The sequence below is a fragment of the Thermobia domestica genome, chromosome 10, assembly GCF_964235325.1.
Source record: "Thermobia domestica chromosome 10, izTheDome1.hap1.1, whole genome shotgun sequence".
Lineage (NCBI taxonomy): Eukaryota > Metazoa > Arthropoda > Insecta > Zygentoma > Lepismatidae > Thermobia > Thermobia domestica.
Window position 1 is genome coordinate 1607176 of NC_137463.1, and position 22005 is coordinate 1629180.

Here is a 22005-nt window from a genome sequence, read left to right on the forward strand (position 1 = left end):
CATGTAGCTAGAATGGAAGAAAGTAGAAACGCTTTCAAAGTCTTGACTGGAAGACCAATCGGAAAACGACCATTAGGAAGACCTAGGCGCAGGTGGGAGGGTAATATTAAGATGGATCTCGCAGAGATAGGAATACAAAGTAGAAACTGTATGCAATTGGCTAAGGATAGAAGTCAGTGGAGAGCTTTTGTGAACGCGGCACTGAACCTGCGGGTTCCATAGGCCATAGAGTTAGTTAGTTAGTTAGTTATGAAACTACTGTTGGAAAAGTATGTCGTCAAAAATAAATAAATAAATAAACTAATAATAATAAATAAAATTTCTAGTTTGCGTCCTACAGCTTTGCCCAGAAATCAAAAGGAGATGAATTGTTATAAAGTAATTGGTAGAATGACAATGTGGAAGGAGACGAGGAAAGCCACGAACACGATGTTGTTCACCACAAACTTATCTGATCTGAGATCGAACCAGAGACCCTCCAACACCACTCTGCTACCGTAACGCTCTAAAAGTTTCGTGTTGAGATGCTTCGTTGGACTGGAGTTTAGAGTTTCTACCGGCTCTAATGCTACTCGTATATGGAACGTAGACCTACAGTTTAACAAGGGATTCGAACCACATGAGCTCGCACTGGGAATCGAACCCTTCTCTTCCGCGCCAACGGTGTATAAACTACTCATATAACTAGAAGGAGTTTCTCGTCTGATATTTCAAAACTTGCATTCTTTTGGAACGCTGTTTCTTATGGACCTACCTGTCCATTTTCTTCACGTATACGACGATGTTTTTTATGCATCGGAACGTTAGCTCCAACATGTGATATGACTGCAGCGCATTTTTTCTTCACGGTTGAAAAAGACGAAAGTCAGCCGTTGAAACAGTAGCTATTCTTAAAATATTGTCGTTTACAACTATCGGTTTAAGAATAGTTATTATACAGTCAATATGGTCTGAATGATTGAGCACCCACCTCATGACTGAAAATGCGGACTTGGAGGCATGATGGTTAGCGCACGCACACCACAGTAAACTGGAGACCTAGATTCAATTTGCGGTCCAATTGTAGATATTTTACTCTTTGAATTTCGATTCGAGTAGCTCAGTGGTAAAGCCTTACCTCTGGTGCGTGGGGTTTCTGGTTCGATTTCCAATCAAGTTTGTGGTAGACAACATCGTGTCCGTGGGTGTTCTCTGGGTACTCCCATTTCCTCCCACACTCTCATTTCACAAATTCTTCCATCGTCAATTAATTGCCTTAATCATCCGTCTCCCTTAGTCTAAAGGGCATAATCGTGAAAGCTTTTGAATTTAGATGAAAAATATTAACACTTACGAAATTCAGAGTAAAATACAAGTGGATATCACGTGATTCCTTATTACTCCTGATACTCACCATCCGGTTGACTAAGGAACTCTACGCACTGCCTTACAACGGGAGGTATCGTTTCATTGTTGTTATGCTCCTTGATGAACTGAAGCGATACTCCGAATTGTTGTGTCGGAAGTCGTGTGTACGACTTGAAATTTTGAACCTGCTTCGATATTGGCGATTGCTGAGGTCCCCGGTTATTCTTCTGACATAATCTTTCATCGTGACTAGAAGAAAAAACAAAAACATCAGTCTCATATTTGCCATCAATGCAACATACAACATAACAGTACTTCTACAACAAACAATATTTGCACAATTGAGAAACTCAAAAAGTAAAAATGTATTGAAATAAATTACGGAATCGTGGTATGTCGTATATCGTCCTATTGACAGCTTACTTTTTACGAAATTCGGAATTTTCAGCCTTGATTTGTATAATATTAAAAACAGATGGATATATTTTAAGAAAGTTTAAAATATGGTAGGCTCTATATATTGACTGCGAAGAGTCCATGCGATCATTGACTGACTTGCCTTTGTACTTTAAAAATTGTTTGTTTTCCATCTCCTTGTTATACACATAGTTATCAAAGAATGGGAACACCATGTGCTGCAACGTAATCTTTGTAAGTTTGTAACACTGATCATTCGTGTATTGAGCACTGCCTTCCATTAGTAACTTATTCTGCTGGGTAACAGTAAAAAATCTGTGTTTTAATTATACGTTCCACGCATAGTAGGATTCGTAGAGCAATAGCTAATTCTTGATATTAGAAAATGAAAGACGTCCTTTTCGAAGAGCGCTGTTAGTTCGTGGAAGTGTATCCACGACTGTTAGGGAACAAGTTTAAGAGCCCAGAATGGAGCTAAGTTTCCAACAACAGATCTGGATATGTATGATGGACGCCAAAAGAACCTTTTGTTCACAACTGTTTACATTCTATTGTTATGTTTGCGGTTTGTGCTTTCGCTGCTAGTGTATAACTTTGATGCACGTAGTCCGGTTCAATCCGCCTCCTCTAACCTAAAAGGCATAAACGTGGGACGTTAATGTAAAATATTTCATTTTTATGGTCGTTTCACTGTGTCCTGTTGATTATGTTATTACTCTCAAGGAACGCATTATGAGATTCTATGATAACGATATTGTTCCCTTTCCACATGACAATACAGACAGCCGACTGTTTACACGTATCAGGATAAAATCAACACATCCCCTGGTCAGATCAAACTCACCAACTTCAACATTACTGAACCTCTATGATCAGTTTTGGAGGGAATTTCCTCCTCTTATCATTACTAACGCAAGTGGGTCCACTATTTCTCTGCAGATGATTCACGAGCTAAAAGCACGTCCTATTAAATGCTTCAAAAACAAAACTTACTACAGGCTAATGGTGGTCTAATGACGTATTAATAAGCTGAACTGCATTTTCTTACTGTATTCCCATTATTTTGATATCTATCTATAGGCACTTAATATACATAGGAATTTGATCGCTACACTCCACAAATTATCCTTTAAATGCATTTTTACACTACAGTCTAGTACATAATAATACTTACTCTAAGACTTGTTGAGGTATCCTTATTTGTTTTAGATGAAGATGTTGTTCTAGCTCATGAAGATAGTTTACATACATAACCTTCCGCCCAAACTTCGCACTATAACAAAAACAGAATACAAAAGTAAAAATAATGCAAATTCAACTATTAAATGCACAAACATATGCTCGCTGAAATTGCAATTCCTCTCATCACAAAACATTCCCTTGTATTTGAGGTAGAGAAGAAATGCTTCGGGAAAAAAAGAATCTCAAGCCTTTTTTGCTTGGGAAATTTTGGGCCTACTTGAACATTTTATTTGAATGAAGATATATCAGCACATCGTTTCTCTTCCCATTATAAAACGAAAATACATTCAATTACCTTATTCTGAAGAGAAGAGATTTAAAAGAATTAGAAATCAAACAAACTGAACATTCGATAATAAAGAAAAGGTCGACAAACGCGGACTGAACATACAACTCACATTAATTTGCTGAATGTTATAAGAGCATTTTTAAATTTGGTATCCACTAGAGGAAAACAAGCTGAGACTTGAATAAGAAATCATAAAATAAAAAGCGAAAGTTTAACATTTTCCCTCAAAAAACAAGCCGGCTTCTTCGCATCTAATTTCGGGTAACTTACTACAACAAACCATTCAAATTTAAACATTAAAGTTTTACTTTAAGCCAACAAATATAAACTTCCAACTTCGTTTTATAGCATCCATTTAGAAATTCTGCACTTACCATTATCAATTAATAAAATTATTACAAGAGGCTCTTGTTTGTAGTTAATATTAATTCCGTTCCTGTACGACTGGAAAATTAAATGAAAACAAAACAATGGGAAATATAAATACTGGAGGCAAAATTATACTGTACCCCGAAAGAAGTGCTCCCCTTTTTCAAATATTTTTTCACATTCAAGATTATTCAATCTACAATACCCATGAAAGTTGGTAATGGAAGCTGCATGAAGATCTATTTTATAAATATTTTTTTTTTTTTTTTAAATATCTACTTTGTCCCTACATTGTGAAGGACTTATTACATACAATCGTCGAATTTTCACTGACTGCGACCGATGTCACGGTCCTGTAATCCAGTTTGTCTGGAGGCGAGATCGGGAACAGCCTATAACGTGGGGTTAATCTTACACGGTGATCTCCCCCAGATTCAAACCCCGTTGTCGTTCGGACGTCACGTTAATAGTACGTCCTAACCTTAACGACTCAAATTCGACTTTTTACTGCCTTCACTAGTAGCATTGTGAAGACACGTACGAAGAAAGGGGTTAGTAGGGATTGGATGTATAGGAAATATATACAGGGTGTTTCAAAACAACACAGACAACGTTTGAGAGGTGATTCCTGACACCAAGATAAAACGAAAAGTATAGACCAACCTGGGTGCACAAATGCTTCCTTTCGGAGTAGGCTGCTGAAAACATGAAAAAAAAAATAACCTTAAAGGTTCATAGCTCCAAAACTATTGGACCTACCGTAGTCAGATCAAGACTTTACTTAGGAACTAATATGTTTGCTATCCAAATATCCATGTTTCACAATCCTGTGTTACTCATGCAACAATTTCGTGTAGAGGGTGTTTGGCTACGGGCATGTAATTTGAAGTACCTCTATAAAAATTGTTGTGGAAGTACCGCAGGATTCTGAAACCTGGATATTTGGATAGGGCACATACTAGTTTCTAAGTGAAGTCTTGACCAGAGTAAGGTGGTCCAATAGTTTTGGAGCTATAAATTTTCAAAGTTCATTTTTTCATGTTTTCGGCAGCCTATAACTCCGAAAGAAAGCATCTGTGCACCCAGGTTGGTCTACACTTTTAGTCTTATCTTAGTGTTAAGAATCACTCCCAAACGTTGTCGGTGTTGTTTTAAAACACCCTGTATACTAATATAACTAGACCATTCCTACATGAAAATAAAATGAAATCTTTGAGTTTTACGTCCCACGGTTATGCCGGTTAGACTAAAGGAGACGGTGATGATGAGTAATGAATGAAATGGTGGAATGAAGAAAGTGGGAAGAAACGGGAGAACCCCGAGAAAACCCATGCACACGGTGTTTGTCCACCACAAAGTTCACTTGGCGGGGGCTGGGATTGAACCCGGGACCCCAAGCACCAGAGGTGAACGCTCTACCACTGAGCCACCGCGGCCCCTTATTCCTACATGAGTTAGCCTCACCGCCATGTTTTTCTTACTTGTCTTCACAATGCTAGCAAAGTATCTAATACATGAATAATAGCAGAAAAGAACATAGGGATTATGTTTTGAGTTTATCTACATACCGAAACTCCCTCGTCTTTTAGCCCATGGCTACACGGTTCACCTACAAATAGATTATACATGGTCAGTAAATCGACTCCCAACACCATTAGTAACCTCTAAATTCACGTAGCTTCCCAACCACCTCACTATGCTGAGTAAACACCAAACATTTTGCAGCACAGCAGCACTCAAATCTGGAACTACGTATACCAAAGACATAAAAATATAGGTTCATAGAAAGGATACCATACCTTTTCTAAACCACATACATTTATACGACTTGTAAATGACACATATAGACTACTTACCTAATAGCAGGTTTAAAAATCTGCCAAACTAATCTGATGAAATTCGTCGGGTGGACTAGATATAAAGCTTTGAGATTTTTCTTGTACTTTCGGTCGAACGCTTTGTATGCCTGCCATAGCCATGACAACGGAGGCTTGTTTTTACTATTCAGTCCGTAGTGGAAATAAACAAGACTATAGTCCTCTTCTACATACTTATCCAATGTATACATCAGGTACCTGGAACACAAAGTCTTACATTTCATTCGCATAATTCCACACATCAAATGAATGCTATACAAACTATTAAAATAAAATTTTATAAATGTGAACCTTATCTCTAAGGGTACCAATAATACTTTTCAGAATACCAATAGTGATCGTAACTAGTTAGTTTGACAAACTAAAATGGTTTAATATACAAGGTGTAACAAAAAGATCGGGACAGTGCAATATCTCGAGCAAATACATTTCCGATTCAAAACACACAAAATATGTATCCAATATTTTGAAAAAAATCTATTGAATTAATATAAAAAGAATTGTCTCTTTCCTTAACAGGGAGGAAACAGCATTTTTTTAAATTATTATTATGTAAGTGTATTTCTCGAGATATATTGTTTATCAACCTCTTGTGACACAATGATAATTCTTTTTTTATGCGAATATAGCGCTATTTAGGGGAATAACGAAACAGTGTTCCAAGTAAAAGTTACGTATTTTCGGTCACAAAATCCGAATCTGCAATGAAAATAGGGGGTTTCATTGGTTTCATTTGAAGTTTTAAAGTTGCCCCCTTCTCTCCCCTCAGGGAGGGGCAACTTTTTAAAAATACTGAACACGTATTTCTTCTTTTTTTTTTTAATTGCAAGTATATTTCTCGAAATATTTTGATTATCAACCTCAGGTGATGTACTATGATGTTACTTTTTTGTGATTACAGCACCATCTAGGAGGAAAACAAAAAGTACTTTAAGTAAAAGTTACGTATTTTCGATCGCAGAATCCGAATCTGCAATAAAAATAGGGGTTTTCATTTGAAATTTTAAAATTGTCCCCTAATCCCCTTAAGGAAGGGGAGTAATTAGTTTTTACGCTAGTTGAATAGATCTTTTTAAAATATTGAACACATATTTCGTGATTTTTGAGTCCAAATGTATTTTTCTGGACATTCCACAGTCCTGACTTTTTTGTTACACCCTACATAGTGAATAGAAGAAAATTATTTTCTCCCCATATTGTCCTAAGGTACGAAATTAAGTTTAAAAATGTGAAAAATACGAGCTGGACGTTTCGTGCTTACCGTGGTAGTGTGCTAACCACTATGCTGTCAGTCGAATTCCCGAATAGCCAAATCCTTTACATTTGAAGTTGCTTCTCAAGACATTCAGCAGCATCAACTGTTCGGAAGTCTGTTCGCCTTATATCGGACCAACTGTGAAGGATATTTACTTACGGAAAACATCGCTACCACCCACCACCCACGTGTCATAATGGATTGCTGAAAGTATTTTGCATTCATTTACACGTCTTTATCAACCTTGAATTCAGGCTTCCATGCATAACTGAATCTCGTAACAACCATAATCTCTATTTTCCGGCAGCAGCAAACGAAATTGCAGCTGCTTTTGACATCACTGTATGTGAGGTGGATGGATGCTTTATTCACTGTGACGACTGTTTGCCACTGGAACACGACAGGTGCTTTCTATACAATATCCTGCGGTTTGTTTTCCGTCCTGCAATGTGGAGCGAGATCAGATGATTTGCGCGGGCCTTAAGAACCGATTACAAATACTGTATTCGCCACTGAAGTACTCAACTGTAACGCTGGTCTATCGCACATTGGGTTGGTATATTTTCCTGGTACACCAATTGGCGGACCCTTTACAACTGCAAGTGCCACTTTCCTTGAAGGTCTCTCTTACTGGTGTTTTTTGTGGACGACTGTTTCGACAAGGGCTCCTGCCTGGTATTCGTAACGGGCCATAATAGCTTTCGCAGTGGTTGATCCGATTGTAAAGCGGTAAAGCCATTTATCCGACACTTACAATGCGTATGTACCAAAAACGAGAATGGAAACGGGCCATGACATACCAGAAACGGTTTCAGTTGAGCGCCATCTATGACACCTACCTACGATTTCTGACACACTACTGCTCACGATACCAGATGCGTCGTTCTAACATCATTTCCCAGACAGCTGTGGCATTCCAAATTCGGTTCAATACAAATTGAACAATATTTTGTGCGTTCAAATCATCCAGTGTCTATATTCTTGAATACCTTACGTTATACGATAAATAGAGGAAAACAACTGATTTTTTCACACCATATTCTCCAACGGTGTGAAATGATAACTTTCGGGTTTGTTTCCTATGATTGTACAATTTAGGCGGATGATTAATGGAAGTGAATGATTATGAAAAACTGTGGAATGAGAATGTGTGAGGAAACAAGAATCCTGAAAAATCCATCAAAAGGTACCATGACCTGGGATCTAACTAGAGAGCTGTCGCACCAGAGGTAATCCTTTTAATACTGAACCGCCGTGCCCTCTAAATGAACTGATGACTGAAAGTGTGTGACTGTTCGGGAAGCGGACTATATAGCCAGAGCACCGGGTTTGATTTTCCAGTTTTCACTCACTGAATTTCATACTTGTTTACAAGTATGAAGAAACGTATTCTAATATCAGATCATTATACGACGAAAAAAGTTGCTAGAAGAAAGGAGAAATAATAAATTAAAAAAAAGAGAAAAATTTACGTACGTGTAATATGGAAAAAACAAACTAAAATACAAAATTATGTTGCGTAACGCGAGTAACTGGTTTCACACTAGGTAAAAAAAGAAAAAAAACTATATATATATATATATATATATATATATATATATATATATATATATATATATATATATATATATGTCTTTTCAGTTTTATTAATTTAGCTTTATCTTATTATGTTTTATTAACTTTCATTTACTTATATTAACACTCTTTTTGAAGTCCTCAGTTTGGGAAAACGTACTCTGAAAAGATAAGTAAATAAAACAATACAATTCGTCTCAAAGGACACAATGACACAGAACTGAAGTGAAAATTACGATAGTGCTAATATTAGTGGTTATTTTCTATTCATTTGTAGTAGTGGAATGTACATACGTATATAGGTTTCCTAAAAAGCTGCCAGGAACTGCCATTGAAATTATAATTTGTTCAAAATGGACTCGTATGCTAAGTGATATTATAATATATTACGGTAACGTTTCATGGATGCGAGTTACTTCAAGAAAGTGATTGGATCTAACTGTATAGGGTGTTGAATTTAATTGACAATGAGAGTGGTTTCTAGAATATACGGACACTATTTTCTATCTACAGGAAAAGGAACACTATTTTGAATGAAATTATAGTGATAGTCTTAGCTCACATGGTACATATATGGGATTATGTTCACAGAGGTAATTGAAATATTATAGAAACCGAATCAAACCAGAACCAGGGTGTCCACACAATTTGGCCAAAAAAATTCGCTGACTTTTTCGTGACTTTCCATGAACAAAGTTCCATTGAATAATTTAAAAATAACAAAGAAAGAAACAAACTCCAGTCTCCACCTTCCTCATAGCTGGCCTTGTGCTCTCTCCACTCTGTTTCTTTCTTTCTACACTTTTCTTTAACAAAAGAATGTAAATTTACAAACATATGCATTAGGCAGATATAACACTTACTATTTCATAAATTCAATAACTGGACAATGGACCTAAATCAATTTTTCCCTGATTATCCCTCACAAATCCGCCATATCCCTGACTTTCCCTAATACATTTTTACTTCCCTGACTTTCCAGAATGTGGACACCCTGAAGAATGGAGCTCGTGGTGTAAAGTGGGTTTAGGTTTATCGATATTTCGGTAATTCGCCGGGATCGTAACACTACAATTTATGGATACGAAAAAAATATCACACAATACTTTCAACAAAGTAAATACTTTCAAATATCTAGGAATATATCAGCAGACCAAAGCCATATCCACAAAGAAATTAAATGTCAATTGAAAACAGGGAATTCGTGTTATTATTCAGTTCAAAAATTTTCTCTTCGCAAATTCTGTCGAGGAATTTGAAGTTTAAAATATACAAAATGATAATTATGCCTATTGTACTGTATAGCTGAGAAACATGGTCGCTTACTCTGAGGGAAGGACGCAGACTGAGAGTAAAATTCTGAGACTAATATTCGGACCCAAGAGGAACGGGAATGTGGAATGACAGAAACTTCATAATAAGACATTCCTTATTTGTGATATAAAAACAGAATTATAAATCCAAGTACTTAATCTTTCGGACAGGAATACTTCTAAGCACGAAAGACAATAAGAAGTGAGAGTGAAAGCAATCATATGATCAATTTTCATTCTAAAATAAAGTTTAGAAAAAAAATTAGCTAACAAATAAGGTGAAAGTGAAAACATATATTATTGAAACGGAAGGCCTTGGTGAAGGTGAAAATAAACAATTTCATAAACAATCCTATTTTCATGGCCTTCAATTCCGTAAACAGAAAGAAACAAATAGAAAATGAAAGTGTGTAAGAAAGGACTATAAAAACCCTGGACAATTCTACCAAATCATATCATTGAGTGAATCCCATTCTGCAATATTTATACAGCGAGAAACTGTCGAACTTGGTCTAGTGTTGGTGGTGTGCATATAACTATGGACTACCATCAGATGTCAGTAGGCTTTCATGAACTCTGTTGGTATTTGCAACGAAATGACACACGACAGACTTTGCCTCATAAGCAGAATATGTACCCGTGTTGTTCAAGATCACACATGTGATCTCTTTACCTCATGCACGTATACTTCGTGCGTGATAAGTTTCCATATAAATCTATGGTGAAGATAATTCAGTATGTATTTAATCCAATAAAACCTCTTTCGTAATATTTATATGGAAATCAGTTAGTTTTCTTCCATCATTTAATCGTTTTTTAAATGTTTTAATAACGAGGAACTACAAAATTTATACCGTTTAACAAACATTGTTAGTCAGCAATTTCAGGAATCTCAGGTGGGCAGGTCATGTAGTCAGAATGGAAGAAAGTAGGAACACTTTCAAAGATTTAACAGGAAGTACAAACAGGAAACGACCTTTAGGAAGATTTAAGTGCAGATGGGTGGACAATATTAAGATGGATTTCACATATATAGGAATACTAAGTAGAAAAAGAACAAAAGTGAATGCAGCGCTTTTGTGAACGCGACACTGAATGTTCGGGTTCAATAGGCCATAGAGTTAGTTAGTAATACAAAAATTCTGGTATTCACAAATACCGATACCGGTTTTGGTATTTTTAACAGTCCTATCCCATACCCGAAGCTCAATTATAAGTGATGTTCCCGGATAAGTCAAACACATATCGTTCAAAAATATCCCGAAATATGAAAATGGACGGCACGTTACGGGAAAGATAGGCAGCGTAATGGTTAGATTCGAGACTTGCAAAGTAGAACGGAGATCAAGCTTCAATCCTCGAACCAGTCGCAGCTTTTCTTTTCTTGTCTCTTTCGATTTTATTAAGTCATTAACATCTCTGAAATATGATTTATTCAGCTAGTCTGTAAAGTAACGTCTGCAATGCTAGCAAAGCAGTCGTGCATTATGGTACATTTAAATATTCGCAAGTCAGGCGTTTGTGATTCCTCCCTATGTAGCGGATACGAAACTCAGTTCCTCTGCTCTGGAATACTTAAAATTAAAACACCACAAAAATAAAACGAGTGCATTACCTCATAAATCTAGCATGATCCAATTCTTTATTACTTGGCAGTTTGCACGCTGAGACTACAATAACTTTCCTCCCATACGTATCATCACCAACCACCTCCACGATCTCATGTCTCGCAATGTCACTGAAGTCCTCCTCGCCTTCTTGGAATGGATAGGTTAGACTGTCGTAACCTGGGACGATAGCAGTGTTCGCTAACTCCTCTTCGAAGTTCTCTTCTATCGTCCCGTCTGATACAGGGGATTCCAGATATTCTGCATTATCTGTTGGATCGATCTCGAGATCTGAAATAATAACACTTTTTCACTGTCTCATATACAACATCACAAACGAACCATACAATACACTAAACCAACATACAACAAACACTTCAAGCAAACGTAATACAACGTAAGACATTACAAAAATTACACAAACATAGTAGAAGTGGGTTATAACAATCACTAGAATTAGTTGGTAAGGAATACAAATCATTGGCAGCTTGTTATTACGGTGATAAATCTTTCAGTTCTATAATCCATACAATTAGTTGGTTAGATAGCTAATCAGTAAACCAAACAGCAAACTACATAGGAATACCTTCACAATTACAAAGTAAGAAAATCAAACGGAAATACAAACATTATTAACAGTAACCACATCCACTGATTAGGAATACTATATTTTCTACTATTTCATTCCATACTAATTCATGCTGAAATACAATCGAAAAATAAAGCAGCAAAAGACAAAAGGTTATCCGGTGCGGTTGCAATCCATAAAAGAACTATGATTGACAGGCAGCTTTTACTTGAGTGAAGTGAGACTCCAATCGCCATTGTTTCTGGTTCTCTAGGTTGCAATTCGTTACCTCTTAAATCAAATTGATTGTGTTCTGATGTTGACCCAACATCGAAAATTCTATGCCTTTACCAAATGAAATTTCACACAATCCCTCCCTTCCACCATGGTTTTGCTCTTTAGGTTAAATGAGATGGATCATTATCAAAGTGAGCGTAATGAAAGAATTGGTGGAATGAGAATGGGAGGAAAAGGAAGAACCCCGAGAAAACACAGAGACACCACTTGTATGGCCGTGGATCCAAAGATGCGTGCTATTCTCAACTGAGCCATCGTGGTCTCCGGTAGTCAATTCAGTTTGAAAGTTTTCCTCCCTACATTTCAGAAGCTGGCCTCTGGTTGATGGACCATCACTGAATTTAGTGTATTACAGTAAATATTTACAGTGTAGACGTATTTCACATTGTCAGACTGGATAATGTGCTTGATTAAAAGTACAGTACTTTATTGCTCCTCTTTCATTCGTAATGTAATTGATTAGGATTAGGAATTAGATTTCTGGGCTGTCAGCATCTATGGCCATTTAGCCCGTCATATATATATGAGGGATGACGTTCCTTTGGCGGTCACACTATCCGATGAAAGGGAAGGAAGAAAGCGGCCTGGGACCATTGTTAGGTACCATCTCTACAGCTGCCTGGTATGAATAAGGGAAACCCACGAAAGACCTCTCTCAAGATGAATGGCCTGAAAAAGCTGTTACACACTTTTTTTTATCGTGTCCCCAACGGGAATTGAACCCGGGACCGCTCGCATCAAAAGCGAGAGCATTAGTGACTACGCTACGCGGGACCACAGTAATGTAATTAGGAACGACTCAGCATCGGAACTTAGCTGAGATAAACGGCAAAATAGGATCTATGTTCCCCCTTTTGATCCATTAAAACGAGGAATGCGTATATGTGATAACTATTTGTGCAGCACTAATATACAACAGATAAAAGGAATTTCTTCTTTGAAATAAGAAGATATAGATAAAGAAACCGGTTCCATTTGGAGTTTAAATAAAAGGAAAAAGAAAAGTCCGTTTATAATTCACTGTTTATAACCTCTGTACTTCAACCTATCCTTCAGTCAAACTTTGATGTATGTGTTGTTCATATTCACTCCACAACTAAACCGAACGTAATACAAAATCTACGTGCAACATTAACTACCTTTTGATATGTACGTAAGCTTTGATTATAAATTACCCTATCTGTAATATTAAACGCGATTTAGTCTTGCAATACACTGGACTAACTGAAAGAAAAATTATCTTCGAATTGTCCACATTAATTGTGACTAACTAACGCGTATAAAGTTAAGTTTCAATAGACTATCACTATACTACACAAGTTTCTACACTTACAATAACTGTTCTTCTCGATACTTTTCATACCCTAACTATTCGCGTCAATTAGTTTTCTAACTCAAGCCGAACATAGTTCTTGAGTACAAAACTTTACGATAAGCAGCTATTGGTTCAAGAAAAATTAGAATCACTACCAATTATTATTATTATTATTATCGACGGGTAGCACTCGCATCGGGAATTGAACGTGAAGATACGAGAACAGAAACACTATGCTTGATGACGGTTATTACTTGAACAGATCCATGCGACGATTAAAGTAAAAGTAAGAGCTTTCTGAGAGAAATTAATCTGTGAACTTTCCTCTACCCTTATAATCACTCAGCAATAGTAAAACGGTGTAAAGAGGGTTTAATCGTCAGCCAAAGCTGGTGTGGGTCTCATCATCCGACACTGAACAGGCCCTGCGGGAAATTGTGAGAAAAAAAGGCCCTATAGCCCGCTCGAATCCCCAATACAGTGAGCGCCATTAAGAATACCCCAACACAGGTAAGTTTGGCCATATGACATATTTCAAGAGGCACAGTTTCCAACAGCATCCGGAAGAACCTGACATTGGAAACGCATCACAAAGCGAACGGGCACTGCCACATCCAGGAAAGGTTTACAAACACCAGAAAATTGTTTGAAACACACCTCACAGGAGAGAATGAAAATAAGTGTGCCCTAGATTAGGAGTGGTTCTACCTAGATCAGACCAAGTTCGATTCATTTTCAACCGTCATAAAGGCTTCAATAGCCGTTCTGACTTTGGGCTGCAGTGCGAGAGAAGTTTTCCGTGGGATTTCTGGTGATGCCTGAATATTGTAGTTGGAGAACGCTCCCACTTGTCGAAAGGCCTTCCGACATCAAAGTTAACGCAGCTTACTTCCAGGAAAACGTCATGAACACACACGTTAACCACCTGTATGGTGGTGAGACCATAAATATTTGGACCGACATGGACAAGGCGTCTAGTCGTATGTTCTACGCAAGAAGGGAACAAGAGACGGGAATTTGAATGATCCCTTTTTCGTCCATCCTGGTGATCCCTCATCAAGCGACTACTGTGAGTTTCGATTCTTCAATGACGTTTCGAACTTCGGAAAGTTGCCAAAGCGGTATGACGAGACATTCTCCTCCTTATGTTATTTTACTGCACTTGAATAAAGGGAATTACTATCCAGGTAAATAGATCAAAGTCTACTATTTCTATCGTTGGCAACTTTCTGTATGTAAGATCCTTTCAAAAACATAATAACATGATTTCTCTATCGCTATATTTGTCTGCTACATCAAAGACAGGAACAGATAACTCATATCTAGTAACACAGATCTATTATTGTTTACATAACAACGAAGATTGAGAGCGTAACACTATTTGTGAAGAACAGCATGCTACTTCAGGGGGAAAAAATGTTAGCTTTCTATTTTTATATGAATAACCTGTTATGATCATTCTCCATGCATTCGATACTCCATGCTTCTATTACAATAAGTGCATGAAGATAACTTCTTACCAGTTGTCACGGTGGCTGCCTGAAGCTCTGTATCATCAAATTCCAAATTAGGTTCATAATCGTGGTAATCAGACAAACTTGGGTACGGATCTTCATGATCATTAAGGGCAGCTGCAGAATCAAGAAAAGACGAAAATAACATTCACAGGAACAGCACACACAAACACATAAACAAACCGCATGAATAGGCATTCCACATCAACTAGAAATCACAGCATAGTGAGTTTATCAATTATACTTTTGGGGCATTAGCCACGTAGTACTCAGTTATTTTAGTGTTAATACGCTGCATGGAAAGTCCTAAGCCACAAGCCAACTCCGTTACGAGTTAATAAGAAAAAACGGAAAGAAAAAAAAAAGTTTGCAGTCTAAAATAATGGATCCTTTCCAATCGCACCACACGTTTGTGCTCTACACTGTAAGGCGCCCTATGTTAAATGGAAAAGGAATGTTGCCAGTTCAATAGGCTGTTCCTACAGGTTATCATCATAAGAAAAACACAACAGTGTCCAAAAACGGATTCGAGTTGTTCTAGGTTCCCTCCCCGATGGCAGAACTTTCTTTGTCTTTCTGCGATGAGCTTTTGTAAAACAAAAATTTTCTGCAGAAGATAACTTGTGTTTCTTAAAAATATGCTTTATGCGACGTAAGAAAAAAAAAAGTTCAAACTATATTTATGTGAGTAGTCAGTCCATTTAAGACATCTACATATAAGAGGCATGTTTTTATACTTTTCCGTTGGCTATTTTTTCTCCTCTGGCATTTTTTCTGCACAGGTGCGGCAAATTTTCTGCAATTACATCGCAGATCGCGGCATGTTCTGCTATGAGAGTTCCCTCACATAACAATGTGCCCTTACGTCGCACTAGAACTGCCTGCTGAACCGCAAACATTGATTTTTCATTTAACACAGAGTGCCTGACCAGGTAGTGCGATTGGAAAATTCCACCATTTCAAACTGAAAACCACTGATTTCCAATAATCTGTCTTTCTATTCATTTTCTCATATTTTTATTATAATGGAATTGGCCTATGGCCCTAAGCTTTTGATACATCCAATATTTTGACATTTGTTTAGTATTTATTTTCAAATTTATGCGAAATACAATGAAGCACATTGATTCCTATTTCTTAAAGTAAGTTCTAAAGAGTATCTCATTCAGGAGATAAGTAAACAGTGTAAAAATATTAATTACAAAACCCCCGCCTAACATTTCTATAAGGAAGTTTAGAGCCACATTTCCGTAAAGCAAAAATCATTTAGAACTAACTACATTCGCCTGATATGCAAGCAGCACTACCGTTATGACACAGAATATTATTATTATTCATACAATAACAAACAGAAATGATGTGGAAGGACCTACAAGACACACAACAAATCACAAAGCGAAAGCATAATTTACAACTTGAAAAATATACTGTGTACAATATATAAATTCTTAACGGTTGTAACCGTCACCTCTTTATTAGAAAAATACTTACCTAAAAGAACCAAGAATTATCAATTCTGAACGTTTTGCCGAAAGATTATTGCCTTCCACGAAAAAGAACTTTTCAGAAAATTAACACTGTCTCTAAAACTACACACTCTATCTTGATGATCATCTTCTGAATATCTTTTTTACTTTAAATAATATTTCAAAAACTTTCCCTTGTTTTTATATACTCCTCTTCAGAAGCACTGACCGGTATGTAACAGACTAATAATATTTAAAGAAACATGTTTCTTAAGACTTTCTGCATCACTGTATTAATAAATGTAATCGGTGGAAGGAAACTGTAGACAACCTTGCTAATAAGATAGGAGTTATGACATTCAGAAGCAGCTAATGAAGGCAATAATTTTTTGCTGAAACGTTCACAGTTGAGTCTGCGTGCTTTTAGCACTTTTTAAATGAATACTGAATATGCATTCTCTTAACTCAAGTAGCAGTTGTAATTATATTTTACAAAGCCGACAACCACAGGACACAACAGATACTAAACTATACAGTTCACAAGAAATTAGTTTTGAAAGGTTTCACAGTTTATCTTCTACCATTACACATATTACTACGTAATTTATCACGAAATAGGATGAAAAAAAAAAAAAAAAAAAAAAGCCGCTGAAACGGCTAGAACTCGAGCATTGATCTCCCGCACGCCCGGCTCCCATTCAAGTACCGGTTTCGAAATGCTTAACTTTTCACTCATCAAACCTTTACTAACTATGCATCTGAGGTCTGCTTCACAAAGGTACTAGAGATATAATACTCGTGTGGATACCATAATAAATTATCAAATTAGGAGAAATTACATGTGATAGCACTACTATTTACATAATGTCTATAATTTGTGAAAGGGGTCATGATCGGTAATTTCTAGAAACAATTCAACAATGACGGATATTAACTTGAGGGAGGTTTGGAATGTTATATATACAATTATTTAAATTATTACTTAGTACTTAAGCATCAGTACGATGTTGAAGTAGTTAATATTTGAATTCCTATCTCATTGCTTCCCGAACGGTTGATTTTTATGTTACTCCATTATTATATTACACCAACTGGTACTAAAGTGCAAAATAAGAAAACTGATCCTAACCATACAAAAATTTTGTAAAATTGATGAGCAAAAACTTCATCCTAGTTAAACATATTTTGCTTTATACATACATAAGCCAGAAACTAGAGATACGAAGCTTCAGTCATGAAATTCACACTAAATGACTTACTTTATCTAAGCAGGAAAACATCAACCAAATGTATCGTAAATTAAATTCACGATAAAGTGAAGAAACCCCAACGCCAATATACCGGTTACGCATTATTGAATCGTCACATAAAAATTCAAGAAAACAAAATACTAATAAAAAGAATACGTTTACCACCTTTTCAACCACGCCTTCAAAGATGTTTTTCCCCATCTCGCCTATCAAACAGTGTTGCTTGCCTATTCCTCATTTCAATTAATATCAAAATATTGATTATCCCTTCACTCAAAAATTCTTTTCAGGGCGGAGTACATGCGACAACGATTCAAACACTCCTACTGGGAACAGAATCCGAATAAGACGCACCTCTTGTAACAAGTCGCTAAGTCTAAGACGCTCGGGTAAGCAGGCCTTGTTAGAGCCAAAATGAAAATGAGAAAAAAAAAAATGCTGGAATGCTTTCACACCTTTAACTGGAAACCCAATCGAGAAAAAAAAAAAAAAAAAATGGGAAGATCTAGGCGGAGATTGAAGAACATCATGGTGGATCTTGCAGAAATAGAATTATAAAGTAGAACCCAGTTGGTTGAGGAAAGAAATAAATGGAGTGCTTTTGCAAATGCGGCAATGAACCTTCGGGTTCCACAAGCCATTCGAGAGAGTGAGTTAGATCTGAAAAAAATTTAATTCAAAAAGCTAAGTTTCACCTATGAACATATTGATTACTAAGGGTGGGTATTGGAAGTGGGCGTGTCGCCGCCATTTTGAATTCACTATGGTGAATATTCAGCTTACTAGCAGAGTCTTCTTGACGAAGTGTCAACCTCTACTCAGTTCAGGTTAAAAAGTTATTTAGTAAGTTTGTGTGGGATTTTTAATATACCTTTTGTGAATGTCTCACGATACCCATCTATTTCTATAATAGTAGAATCCATTTCTTATATATAGTGAATACAGTGACTTCCCTAAAAGCGAATGGATTAAAACAAAATTTGGTCAGTTCATTCATATTACAAATATCGAATCCGATCCGACATACTGTTTAAAAATGGAGGCCGTTTGAACATTTTAAAATTTCATATTTCCCTAAATTTTCGGTCACATGATATTAAAAAAAAAAATGAACTGTAACTTTGATTTTTAAAAAACCACTGCCCTAGCCGATTACTATTTTGGTATTTAGCTAACTTCTCTATTTAGCTGATTTAAATAATTAAAGTAGTGTCGAGCGGAAGTGTATACATCAATCAATTGCAGGGGTTAAGTTTAGAGTTGTCCCTCCATTTTTTTATAAAAATTAGGAAAATTTACAGGAGAAATGAGGTAAGAAATGATGGTTTGGAGTTCTTACGTGATGTTTAGGTGGGTAAGTTTAGCAGCAGAGTTATGTTTAATACGAGAAAGGATATGTAGAAGTGGGTACTATTTGCAAGACGCGGAGGGTTTTGATGATTCAGCAGCATGGTAGTCGTATAGGAAGGCGAATTGGTGCGTTGAATGTGATATTTCCGCGTTGAGTTTTACATTATTATGTAAGAAGAATGAAGAGAATGTATTAAATTTTATGAGAACAACGGATTACTGAGTTAAGTGATAATTGAAGCTTCTGTGAAAACCGATTCCAGGTAACCTAACTTAAGGTAACTTAACCTAAGCTAATTAACCTAACCAGGCGTAACCTAACATTTTTTAATGTTTTAACATCTTTTTTGTAGGTTTGAAACTGGAGGGGCAACTCTATAAACTTAAGCCAATTGCAGTCTCCATTCAGAAGGTAAATAAAGTGAACTTTTATTGTAATCCTATTCAGTTTATTCCACTTTTATAGATATCCTATTTTATTAGGCTGCACTACTTCTGTCCTACCACCCGTAAATTTACACAAGTGCAGGAAAATAGTGTGATGATATATTGGTTCTACGTATTTCTATATAGACATTACGTATAGGTAATCATCTATTGCGTGCAGATTTAAAATACAGTATCAAATTAAAATAAATACTTTCCTTTGTGTGCTCTAAATGTTTCCCTAAAACACTCTACCCTTATTTCCTTCACGCTTGTCCAAATAATTTCGTACAGATTGATAATACGCGTACAAACTAATGTGATCCCTTTCGAGTATAATTACGCGTCTGGACGAATGCCATATGAACTATTATGCAAAACACTAACCAACCTGCACTAGGTCGCCACTAAAAAACAACATTCCTATCTAACTGAGTCCAAACAGGAGCGCGGTAGGGATGATATATGCGTTATTGCATTCGTACGGAGCAGAGACGTGGCAAGGTTCTAGAACACAGGTCCCCCTTCCCATTTAGCGGTATAAAGACAGAAAACAACGAGCCCTGCGGGACTCTAACCCGCCTTTACTCGCTGACGCTCGTTCGGCACTACTATGTGAATTAATTATTAAGCTTTACTACAGAAAGGAACAAACCTTGCTACTAACCTCTATAGAGGGACCTGTGTGCTAGGACCTTCCCTAGAGACGTCAACGACGGAGAATATGCGCAAAGACGAAGATACTCAAAAAAGCACTTAATATTACATAAAAACTGTACATTTGTATAGGTTAGAGCACTTGTCATGGTTTGACACCAGTCACTCTATACTAGTAAACAACACACGTTCCCTACATTGTGTAGAAATACACTGCCGGTGGAAATTAGGCCTAATCTCTTACAGTCGTCTTTCAAATATAGTAACTCATTTTATCCGTAGTAAAGCACTTGTAATGGTTTGGCACTTCTAAGGTTACACTTGTAAACATAAAGTACTGGTTTCCCACATTGTGTAGAAATGACCGCCTGAAGAAATTAATATCATAGACTATCCTCTTTCATATGCACTCACTCATTTTAACCGTAAAATAATCATGTTTATGACTTCTTTTTTTATTATTATTATTTAACGCCAGCCTTACCAGTTTAACTGAAGTCGAACCTCGGTCGCACTTTATATTATTTTTATTAGTGTAATTTGTTTATCTGACAATATGTACATTTAAGTCACTTTTATTGGGAACAGCGAAGCAGAACGAGGAATTGTGTTTTCTATGTATATAAATGTTCCTATATTTAAATTTCGGCTTTGACTGAGCGAAAAATGATCACACAAAATATCATGACTCTTTCATTTTGTAGTGCGTTTTCTTTATAAATTTTGCAAAAACGTGTTCATATATATTATACACCAGCACGTTCACTTCAAACAAATAACAAAACTTCAATTTGTAAGCTTATCCCAAAGATGACAACAGCGCTGGTATAGATTACTCCCACGCACGAACAATGCCATATGATCCTCTCAACTACGAACATAACAAAAGCAAGACATTCACACACTTGAAACACTTGTAGCTTAGCAATTATACATATAAATAACTACGGATATTGCTGAGATTTCAAGCGAAGTGAAGTTCCAACTGGTAAAACATAAACATTGTAATGAATACGTCTGCATGTTGTGTCAAACAGCCGCACGTATTTCGCCTAAGTAATCTGCGTAAATTTAGTATATATTCAAATAATAATTACTGATGCTCTAAATGAAGTTTAGGTAATAGTTAAAATCTCCTCAGCAAAACTTCTTCACATACAATGAAAAAATAATAATAAACCCTACCTGTCATTGTTTGAGTCGAACTCATGGGCTGATAATCCGCCTCCATTCTTAAACTCTAATAATAAAGCACACTAATTGAGTTTCTATTTGAACTACACACAAACCATTTATCATTTTCCTTCCATAACAAAATATTAATCAATTTTTTTACATCAATATCTGGTGCTTTCTACACTTTTAAGTTCACCAAGCTATCATGACCCATTTCCGCTGTATAGCGGAAGTGACGTAAAGGTCTATTCGAAGATATCAAATGTAACTGCGTAATCTTTATACACCAGTCGCACCCTATTAATAACATTAAGAGCAAGGACTATCCGATGCATCATTATGTAAACGTTAAACAACATGAATCTATGCAACATAAAATTTAAACCGTTTCTAAGTATTATCTCCCTAGGATTAATGTGATGTGATAACTTTGAGGGTTGTTAAGATTGGCGTAACTAGGGGAACAGTGGTGGGCGGCCCCTTTTCAAATTCCTTTATAAAAGTTAGCGTTTAACATTATTGGCCATAAACTACCGTTAAACAACAAGCTGAATTTGATTCTTTCAATTCTCCGAAGTATTGAGTCCCTCCAGCAAAATATCCCAGTTACGCCAATGATTATTAATTATTAACCAATATGCTCGTTCTTCGCACGGGAAGAATATTTGAGCCTCCTCTCCCCTTAGAATACGCAT

General features: G+C 36.5%; 1 protein-coding gene across 2 annotated transcripts in view; it reads right to left on the reverse strand.

The window, feature by feature from the left end:
* Positions 1-21585, reverse strand: part of LOC145662237 (rho GTPase-activating protein 1-like) — a 37785-nt gene extending 16200 nt beyond the window's left edge. The window contains exons 1-6 of one of the 2 annotated variants that reach the window (XM_081727597.1): positions 21320-21583; positions 14992-15102; positions 11300-11582; positions 5521-5739; positions 2939-3037; positions 1394-1596 (exon numbers count right to left, since the gene is read on the reverse strand). In XM_081727597.1, coding sequence (XP_081583723.1) covers positions 1394-1596; positions 2939-3037; positions 5521-5739; positions 11300-11582; positions 14992-15102; positions 21320-21365 — 961 coding nt within the window. In that variant the 5' untranslated portion in view covers positions 21366-21583. Of the gene's footprint in view, positions 1-1393; positions 1597-2938; positions 3038-5520; positions 5740-11299; positions 11583-14991; positions 15103-21319 lie in introns of both variants that reach the window. The other variant, XM_081727598.1, reaches the window with a different exon arrangement.
* Positions 21586-22005: the final 420 nt, after the last annotated feature.